The 11,270-nt window shown below is 30.3% G+C and overlaps 2 protein-coding genes across 2 annotated transcripts; one reads left to right on the top strand and one right to left on the bottom strand.

The window, feature by feature from the left end:
• Positions 1–2,077: 2,077 nt before the first annotated feature.
• Positions 2,078–7,147, bottom strand: LOC137922153 (MPN domain-containing protein CG4751-like). The gene is made up of 7 exons (XM_068765051.1): positions 6,799–7,147; positions 6,189–6,305; positions 5,173–5,407; positions 4,900–4,993; positions 4,656–4,825; positions 4,206–4,454; positions 2,078–4,122 (listed from the first exon to the last, which is right to left on the bottom strand). Exons 1-7 carry the CDS (start codon positions 7,003–7,005, stop codon positions 2,492–2,494), a joined length of 2,703 nt encoding a protein of 900 aa, XP_068621152.1. The 5' UTR covers positions 7,006–7,147; the 3' UTR covers positions 2,078–2,491.
• A 1,200-nt stretch (positions 7,148–8,347) lies between these two features.
• On the top strand, positions 8,348–11,164 carry RabX6 (RAS oncogene family member RabX6). The gene is made up of 3 exons (XM_068765306.1): positions 8,348–8,614; positions 9,127–9,371; positions 9,918–11,164. Exons 1-3 carry the CDS (start codon positions 8,435–8,437, stop codon positions 10,114–10,116), a joined length of 624 nt encoding a protein of 207 aa, XP_068621407.1. The 5' UTR covers positions 8,348–8,434; the 3' UTR covers positions 10,117–11,164.
• The last annotated feature ends 106 nt before the right edge of the window (positions 11,165–11,270 follow it).

Here is an 11,270-nt window from a genome sequence, read left to right as displayed (position 1 = left end):
CTGATATACCAGGTGAAAAAACTCATCAATCCGCACTATGTTCGTGCACCTGCAATTTGTTTAAACGGCGGGAAAAATAGAAGTAATCCAAATAGACAACTAAGAAAATATGTTGAATTCTTTTTTTAATGTCTTATAACTAATGTCATAACTCTCTCTTCTGTACATTACATCTATGAAAATATAAAAGTAAGCTTTATTAAAGAAGGTATTAAAGCACAGATTGGCTGAGGTAATAATAAGTCCACTTATAACGTTTACTCGTGGTGTTGCTTATGCAAAAAGTGGCCAGCATTGCGCGAATTTCTACCGCCAAGGCCTGAATGCATAAGAATTAATGTGTTACAGTATGTAAGAAGGTCCAAAACTAGAATAGCACATTAGATGATACGTTTTTCATTCTACACAAAACATCAGGCTGTATGACATTAATATTAAAAAAATGTAAGTTGGATGTAACTATAAAAAACGCACCTATCACAACAATCGGCACTTGCTCTAAAATCAGCTGTCTGTTATATTGTGTTTATATTTCTGTCATTATAATATTATTTGCAACAATATACTTATTCCCAAAGTTTAGCACAATGACTGGTTTTGCACTGCCCGCATCCAGCGACTCCCCGTAACCTTATTTGTCATCGGTTTACCTAATAGTCGACCTGTGCACGCCGCGTCTACCAGTTCTCATTGTAGCGATCTTTGAGCGATTTTGTGCTACCCGCATCTAACGGCTCCCATAATTTTTATTACGCCGGTCCGCCTAGCGGGGGGCCTAGTGTTTACACTTAATTACAATAGAAAAATAACAAATTTCATATCTAATTTTAGGTAACTCTAAGTGGTTTTCCTACATACAGAACTCACCTAATTTAGTAACCTATATTTTTTGAAATTTTAGGCATTCGTATAAGTATAGAGTTAATAAACGAGTTTATCTTGAGAACCATGCTTAGAAAGAATTGACTCCGCAATTGATTTTCAATGAGCAAATGAAGCGCAAAATTTATAAAGTAATTTTCTAATTCCAGCTAATCTTTATCAATCATATTTCTTCTTTACAGCGAGACGGACGGAGATGGTAACGATAATTAAGAAATAAATTAGTTTTAGTCGAGCAATGATAGCCCAGTGGTGCAGAACTGGGACTTACGATCGCAGGTTGTGCGTTCGATTCCCGGGATACTGTTATGTACTTCACACTATGTGCATTAATTATGCTCGCAAACAAGTTTCCAGAGGATAGCCAGCTACATATTCTGTATACCATACTGCCAACGCCAACATGCCTGCCAAGCGTCGCGATTATTGTTTATCTCCCCATAGATATTTTTGGGTGAAACCTATGCCTTCCAGTGAAAAAACGACCTAGTTTAAAGCATGCACACTTTTGGTATAAGTTGAAATATTTGGCAAAATTCCAAACGTCGATTATTCTCATCGTGGAAACACGAAATGTTTAAACGAGTCATTTAAATAAAAGTACCACAAAATCAAAGTATCCATGTAACCTTAGGCGCTCAAACTAATTAAATTCGCTTTCTTATAGCAATAACTGTTGTAATATTGTTGTATGATTTATCATGACTGTGAAAAACTTCACTATTTCATTTAGAGGCTTCTAATATCATGTGATTGACAATTCATTGTTAACGTCGCAGAAGTCGCTTGATGTGGACATAGTAAGACTGGTCATTGCAACAATCTTACAGAGAGACCTATGACTTACAGTCTATCGGCTGAGATGAAGATGATGATCAATCTCAAATTGATACATGTTAATAAAAAATATATTTATTATAGAGTCATAAGAAAAGTCAAAATTGAGCAAAAACCGTATGGAAATACATTCATGGAAAGAAAAAAATAAAAACCAAATACTGATTATCAAATTATATATTCGTGAAGACAAACGTTCATACTAGAAATGTACTTAATAAGTCCATTTATATATTAATAAATAAAATTCAAAAGCTTGTAAAAAAATATGAATACATTGCTAAACCAAAGTTCAATAAATATAATAGAAAATATTCAATTTTGAATACAGTGCCTTTGGACACAAAATCTGTTCAAATTATTTCTTACTTAAAAAAAAATAAGGATACTCTTAGTTTAACTGGACAGGACTGTTTATAGTCAAAAACACGAAGTTAAATACACCTAATGCTACTAAGGTCACATTATAACAAACACTTAACCAGTACATGCATTAAATAATTTTAAATAAAACACTGATTACACAAAAAGTGTACTATAAATAATTAAACAGTTTTTTGAGATAATAGTCATTACCATTATTGATATTTCAGATTTATTTCACCAAAAATACAATTAATTTATGTTGAATCACGAGATCAAAATACACCATTTTTTTTATAAACTTATACTTTCAGTCTGTTAAAAAGTCTGCATAATCAGCACTAACATAAGTAAGACGTAAAAATAAATATTGAATTAATTAAAAAGTTATAATTATTTTGTAGACGACCTAAACTTTATCACTTTCATTTGCGGCGTTTTTGTTGTTACTATAATCTTGTCCTTTTGAATAGTCCATTACATCATCCATTTTAGAATAATTTCCCATGGCCACTTGAGCTATTGTATCCACAATACTAGAAGTACTTGAGTAAGGATGACTTGAATGTGCTGCAGTCTGCCCTTCTTCTTCCGTTAGCTTTAATGGTTGGTTATAGTCAGCCATGTAATCAGGCATAGTAGTCTTCTTTGTAAGTTCCAACATTTGGTTCAAAAATGACTCCCCACTAACTCGGGGTGGCATAGTGAAGTCGGTTGCTTGATTTTCTGATGATAGAGGAATAGGTTTAGAAGCATCTAATTTTGTTGAGCTGCTTTCAACATGTTTTCCTGTATCCATAGGAGTCTCCATTTTTCCTTTACCAATATTGCCAAAGTCTGGCGGTAGATAATCTTTACTGCTCTTAAGCAAATCATGAGGAGACTTCATTAACATATTTTGATCTAGACCAACTTTAGATGAAATTGGACTACTATTTGAGAGAGGTTTTAAGAGAGATTCTTGCATTTTAAGTAAGGAAGGTGATAGGAACATGTTATTAGCTGCTAATGTAGATTTGGACATAGGATCTGGAATTCCAAGTATACCAGCACTGGAGTATTTACTTGCAGAAAACAATGCATTGGCAATATCAGCTGAGCTCATCATAAGATTAGAAGCAATACTAGCAGGAATTGGTGCTGATGAGTTGGTATTGCTAGTTGATGTACTAGTAGAAGTTTTTTCATAGCCTCCCATGCTTGTTAAATTTTGTAAGGATGCAGCATATGATGGCGGATCTGATAATTTATTGGACGACAGACTTGCTGCCAAATTAGAAGACATACCGGGTGTAAGCCCTGATAACATACTATTAGCTGCAGCTAAACTTTCTAAACTACTAGCACCTAGAGGCATGGCCATATTTGCTGATCCCAATCCTAAAGCCATACTTGTCAACATATCTAATCCTGTAGGATATGCAGACGATAATGACGAGGTATTTGACTTAGAAGTTTTGGTTGAGGTAGGTAATACTGGTATATTCAATTGAGGAGCTTCAAATTTATGTGGCGAAAGTGATCCAATACCTGATGATACGTTTATAGGAGGAACGCCAGCTGGCCGGCTTACCATCTGCTGTAATGTACTAACGGAAGGAAAATTAGGTATTGATGTAGGTTGAGTAGTTTTTGGAGGTGGTATTGGTTGGGGAACAGCTAAAAGAGCATCCAAATCTATTTTCTCATCTTGTTCAGAAGAACAACCTAATTCATCACGAATGAAATGCCATAAGAGGCCATCACTTTGCTCTCGTGGAAACTTAGGAGTCAAAGTACACTTCAACTTATCCAAAAATGTAATGTCTGGTTTATAATTCTCTTTGAAATTAACAAATGTTTCATCTGCATAATTAAAATAATACTTTATAGTTTTTTTTATCTGCTCCATCGCGTGTGGCGATAAATGACTGTCATGGATCATATTATATTGGAGAAATAATGGCCGTGGATATTCTGTAGGTCTCTGTTCAGGCGGAGGCATTACCCAAAAAAATGTTAATGAAGATTCCAAAACTGGACTCTCAGGGTTATAGGGAGCTGCAAAAACATTATACAATTATTCAACATTGTTTATATAAAACAACGACAATATTGTTCACAATACTTTTTCTTACACTTACAACATATAACACCAATGCAAGGTACATAGGATATTTCAGATGGACCTCGCATTTTAATTTGGTATTCAAGTTGATTGTCACAGTCTCTTAAGCTAGGCATAGCAGGATTTGTAGGGTGAGAATGGTACCATCCAAGCAATGTTAGTCCGAGTCTTTCCATTTCCATCTGAATTTCAATTTCCACCAACACTTTAGGTCTTGTATCGTTTTTACTTTTTAAACAAGGAAATGTATGAGTAATCATTACGGCTGAAAAGACAAAAAGTATTAGTTTTTTTACTGAATTTCTACTTATTTACCAGGTCCAAACAATGCATTATAATCAATTCTCCTAAACATCTTATTGGAAGTGATTTGAATCCAACATTTTTCAACAACTTTAACAAGACATGCAAAAGAGTTAATTGTTACTAAAAGTCATATTTTACATATTTTTAAATAAAAACATACTATGACTGTTCAAATCCCAATTTCCAGCTAAATAACCATGAACTTCCTCTTTTTTCAAATGACAATGAAGATCCAGAACAAGAGAAGCATTTGATGACACTGACACCAAGAATGGTTGCACTTTGCCTGCTGTTGAAAAAGACACAGCCTCTATTAACATGTTTGCATCACTGTAATAAAAAAATACCAGTTAAATATGTTATTTTGTATAAATAGTAAAACAAAAATAAGTAAAACATATTACTGTTGCATCATTCTATTTGGAACAGTGTTGTGTTTCATGACAATTCTTTGTGGTGGAGGCTCTTGAGGGCTCTCAACTTCCATTTCACTTTCATCTGCAAATGTTAAAAATTAAGGAAAACAGTCTTTCAGATTCTCTGTAAATTGTAAAAATATCATTTTTCCTAAAGGTGAAGCAAATCCGTAAAGTTATCCAAATCCATAAAGGTATATTATCTTATAAAAGATACATTTTAATTATCTCAGAAATAAAAATTGAAATTGAAGTATATACCATCAGAATGCCTATTTTCTCTCTGCAGTTGCTTTCGGCGAAGGTATGTAGCTTTTATAGTATCCAATTTCTTTCCTCTATACTTCACAGATGCCCAACCACATCCTGATCTCTTATCTGGATTAATAATCCGTTTACAATGTATTGCCCAAGCAGAAGGCGAACAAAAAATTGTTTCAGTTTCATGGGATTTTATTTTTCCATCTGGTTGCAAATCTCCTACAAATTTTTGTCCCTGAAAATATATGTAAGATGCAAGGAGGTGTAATACATTCTTTTATATCCCTTTTTCAGCTGAGTAACCAATTTAATTTAAATTAGGAAAAAAATATTATTTATATAACAACATATAATTTAAAAAAAACATCATTGCACATTATGCAACATTAGTTTTAGATTTTATCATAAAAATGCTATATACTAGGTGACTCATTATATATGAAAAATTTTAAGAGCTAATTTACTCTCAATTAATGTATGGTATAAATAATGTCAGGACAATATTTTAACAATTTTTTTTCAAAATCCATATTACAATATATAAAATTTAATTGTTTGTCTTGTTTAATTTTTGCCTATGCAGACTACAATGCCAAAGTTATAGACCTACTGCATTCCTATAAAAAAATTAAATTAATGTAACAAATTTCAGAGTGGTGACTTCATAAATTCCACAATGAACAAGGAAATATGATTGGAAATAGGTATAAAAACTGAATAGTTTTTTGCTGATAAATGAGTTTTACACTTAAAGTTTTAACGCCTATAACCCATCAACCAGTATAGATGCCTCTTCAATTAATTACTAAGAGATAAAATGATAAAAGAAATTATTTATGAAGTATCAATTTGCAACTATCAGAGTAACTTTGCCATGTAACTCTGCCTTTCACATCCCAGGATTTTATATTTAAAACAAAGTGCTATTCATTTTAAGGCAATGCTTTAACTTGCATTCAAATATTCCATCTCAGTGTATGAATGTGGTATATTATGACAATATTAAAAACACCTACCAAATATTCTATAGTCATTGCAGCTATGCCAGGTACCAACATCTTTTCTTCCAGAAGCATTTGTAAAGTAACACCTCTTCCAGGCATTGATTTATTGCCGGGCTGAGCTTCTGATTCCTAGAATTTAAAGTATTATCCATTTAACATTAGGAAGATTAAAACTAATATATTGAAGTATTAGTACACACAAACAATAAAAAATTTAAATTAAATTGTTATATAAATAATAGTTTTTGTAATTGGAATATCAAACAAATAAAATTTAGTCAAAAATTGGGCAATCAAGTGCTAATTATCGTTTTAAAAAAGTCAAATTAAAGTTTGAAACACAATTAGTCTGATAGCAACAAAATATATCAATTGGCATTAAATATATTACGTTGATATTATGTATAATCATTTTAAATACATTAAAGTCAACATTTTATATAAGATACATAATATTTTTAAAAATTATGTACTAAATGAGGTTCTTTAAACAAATGACAGAGCAAAAGCAAAATCTATGATAAAATTTATCATAAATCGTAAAAATTATCTGGATTTGCCATTTTCGTAAAACATTAATAAACTATTTAATATCTATAACCACTTTACTTGCAATACTTACCTCGTCCGAAAATTCATCTCCGCTACCAGTCTCTTCTTTCTCTTCTTCGCAAGCTTCTTTGTTAGGTTCAGGGGGTTTGTCATTTTTTATTTCCTCGTTACCACTGTTAGACAGAGCAGCTACAGTATCTACAGTTGAAAGCTTGTTGCTGTATGCACTTGTCGTGGACATCAAAGCCGCTGCTAAATGAGACGTTTGCACATCCATATTTACTGTTATTAAACCAAATTACTAAGCCTGTACTGACGTGGCCTTTTAAATATTAACTAACATTACTTTGATATTAGAATGGTTAATGCTATTATTCAGAACTAATCATTAAAAATACTTGAAACTTAAATAAATAAAATATTTTGATTGTAAACATGACAGTTTGATGTTATGACCATAAATAATACGATAAAGTGTTTACATTTTCGGTATAGTGTTAGGAATTACTTGCATTTAAATGTACAAATGTTTCTACAAAACGATAAATATAGCAAATAGGAAGAAATATTAATTACCTAAACTTTTTCATTGAAATACAAAAAACCAATATCTTTTCAAACTAAAGTTATGATTTTTATGGTAAAAAACAACCACTACTACTGATGTACTACACAAATAGCGTAAAATTTTCTGTATATTAAGTAACTAGTGCTTAAATATTTGACGAATTTGCGACTGTGTATAATTTTACTATAAATCAAGCCACTTAAATATTTGTGTCACAAATATTATGTATGGTATATATTTTAATTTATAAAATACGATTAGTATTATAGTTTGAGTATGAACATTTAAACAAAGAGAAAAACGGTGGTCGTATTTTAAATGGTTATTGAGAAAAATATTTAATTCTACAGGATCGCCTTATCACATACGAGGATATTTTTCCTGAACGAAAAAGCTCAACGTGTTCGTATTCTTCTCAACAAAGATTTGACGAGACTTTTCAAACATCATGTCGGTAAAATTTTTAGCTTATCAGCTTTACGCTCCTTATTTGGCACCTACATTCTTTCCTTGAAATTAAAAACTAGGTCATGTTTTCCTCGCCAGTTTTTATCGCAGGAGCCATTTATTGCGGTTGGGAAGAGGAGGAATATCTCCTCCAAACTTAAAAACATATTATTTTTTTTTTCAGATAAATGAAACGGAATTAACCGAAGAAAAGAGTTTTTTGAAATTTTTATATAAAATTTATTATGCTGGAACTAACCAAAATATAATATACTTTATTTCCTTACGATTCATAATGTGTCTTGACGTAAAGATGTTAAAAATATTTATAACATATATTTTGTTCAAAAATTGTCACTGTATTTTGAAATGTTATGGTTCCTGTTTGATGACCTTAAAATTATTATTTACATAGTGGACCCAAAGAACTACTTTGACTATTGTAGAAAATAATCAGAAATAACTTAACTAAGAACCTTAAAGAAAAAACAGAACATCTGTTTTGTAACATATCTATTAATATTTATGTGCTTAATAACCTGTGGCATGATTTTGATATTTTTTATCTGTAGTGTATAGTTCATTAAATGTTTTATGTCCAGTTAAAACAGATAACCATAAATATATTGAAACACTGCATTCAATTATCAATTTCCTTTCGCCTCTTAAGAAATTTTCTCTTTCAACAAAAATGGCAATAGTAAAAACACCTGTTCTTAAAGTTATATTGTGTGGAGAATATGGCGTAGGAAAAAGCTCTATTTTCCGAAGATTTATTAACAACACATTTGTTCCAAATTCCGACAGGCGATCAACATTAGGATTAGATCATTTTGAGAAAGTCTATGAAGTCGCTGATAAGAATATCAAGGTAAAATACCAAAACTGATAGTCTTTTGTTAACGTCCCTTATAAATCCTTTTAATTAAGGGTAATTTGACTGTATACTCTCTATTAGTCGAAAAGTGAATTTTGTTATTACTTAGAATTTTTACATTAATGTTCATGAAAGAACTCTAAATTATATTTTCCAGGCAGTTGATATGGTAACATGCGTAACTTATCTCATTATTGAGTGATAGTGAGCTAAAGAAGCAAAGGAATTTGTTTAACTTTTTGATTTAGAATGTTATTACACGGTTACTGTTAGGGGATACTTGTGTTGATTAGGAAGAAATTTATTGGATTTTATCAACCTAAATAAAGACCAAAAAATTAAAAATCGAAGTTTAATAATTAACAACATTATTTAAATTACTCACACTTTTTTAAAGTAGCGACATGTGAAGACATCTAGATTTCTTTGCACTTTCTTTTTACTTGTTTATTAAACTGTATATCCAATTTACAGTTGTAACATTTCAATAAGGCTGTAAATTTTAGTTACAGTTATGGGACACTGGAGGTATGGAAAGAATTGCATCTGTAACATCAAGCTACTACAAATTTGCTGAAGCTGCTATTTTGGTGTTTTCCTTGGACAATGCCTCATCCTTTCATGTATTAAGTCAACATTTGTTGGATATAGTAACATATGCTGAGAATGCCAAAATCTTTTTGTGTGGAAATAAATCAGATTTAGAAGGGACTTCACCTCAAGTCACGGATGCTGATATAGAAAACTTTTGGTAAGTAATTTATTATTATATATATTTATGTATATATCAACACAGTAATGAGGCATGACTATTGATGGATAATTAACATATTAAATAAAATGTTATATTATATATTCCTTAGGTTTTCAAATATAAACATTAAAGAAGCTAATCAAAAAACTTTATTAGGGCAACCCTAAATCATAGTCTTTTCTGCTATACTTTAGAATGAATATTATAGTTTTAGAACATCCATCTGAGCAATCTATGAGTTTGGTGGCCTCTTCATCCAGTGAAACAAATAATTTATTTTATTTACACTAGCACTCTTAATGTAATTATTTTCTGTTTTGACAAATGTGAATTTTTCAATGCTTTGGATAACTTTGTAGCCTCATGTATAAAGTATACAAATATTTTTGGTAATAAACTTTTCTAAGTACCAACTCTATACTGTTAATTATATATATTATTTTTTAGAATATCTTTAGTCAAAAGTTTCTATTTGTTCATGTAAAGCAAGTAAACTTTCAGTTGTCATGTACAGATAATTTAATAATTATTACTTTATTTCAGTGAACAGTGTCATAATCTAATAAGCACAACTTATAAAACATCATGTAAAACTGGAAGAGGATTAGAAGAAATGTTTTCAGATATTGCTCTACAATTAGTAGAGTCGAACAGATCAAGAATAGAACTGCAGACCTTAGATCATAATAGTTTTAAAATAACTCAGCCAGAACCTCCTGAAGATCCACCATGTAGTTGCTAGAGGTGAAAATAAAACATTACAATCCTATTCAATCTTAAAATGTTTTTTTAAGAGTAGAGACATGGAAGTCTGAGCTACCTTTATTTGTTGACACATTTTGGTAAAATATTTTTAAATAGATACCCAATTAAAATTAAAAAGCAAAATTTTTGATGAACTAGTTAACAAAATAATAGCAACCAACCAAGTTGAGATTTGGCCTTTGAATGCAGTAATTTAAATAAATTTTTGGTTTGTCAAGCCATTTCAAGCATTTAATAAATGGCCCTAAGAGCAATTATCAATTAAATTACCAATTCAATCTTAAAATATCTCATCATGGTTTGTATTAATTTAATTGTCTATTGCCTAAAAATGGCAACTTTAAGCGATTTTATATCAAACAACAATATGTTATAGATTTTTATTTTGTATGATGGAATATTGTAATACAATAGATTAAATTTTCTATGACTGTCTCTCTATATCAAATCATTTAGTAAGTATGCAATACAAACTTTTTTAACAATATTAATGTAAAGTAGTATTGAATTTTGAGGTTATTTTACTGGCGCCATATGTTATTGCATATGCCTCTTCGCTATGGTATTATAATAACTATATGTATTATTAACTATATTACTTGATGTATATTTTTAAAATGCTTAAGGCAGTAAGAATATATAATATATAAGTAATCTTTTATCACAAATTGCTCATGTAGTGTTATAATAAGTATTGTATTGTTATATTATTATTTTATTATGAATTGTAATAGTTTTTGGTTAATCCAAAAAAGGTAATGACAACATTGTTTCAATGGCCCAATTTATTGCAAACATTACAAATTAAAAAGGTGATACCAGTCATTTTTAATGAACCACCTTTTTAATCTGTAAAGTTTTTATATTTCACACTTAATTTTAAAGTGACATGGTTTTGTTAATATGTACCTGACATTTGAATTTCATGTTCGTGTTGTGTTAATATAAATTTTTATCCTTACATTTTTAAGAATAGGTAAATTATTTTTTTTTTCACAAAATGCTACTAATACCTCTAGTCAATAATAATAATAACTATATTGACACAATGATTTCCAATTTATTATTTTATTAATTACACCTTAATTAAAAATTCTCTTCATGTAAATAAGGAAAATATTGTTACTGCAT

The sequence above is a fragment of the Battus philenor genome, unplaced genomic scaffold (genome assembly GCF_028537555.1).
Source record: "Battus philenor isolate CCGP_79_NKW_IND1 unplaced genomic scaffold, ilBatPhil1.0.hap1 SCAF_2, whole genome shotgun sequence".
Lineage (NCBI taxonomy): Eukaryota > Metazoa > Arthropoda > Insecta > Lepidoptera > Papilionidae > Battus > Battus philenor.
This window is presented reverse-complemented; position numbering and strand designations above follow the sequence as displayed.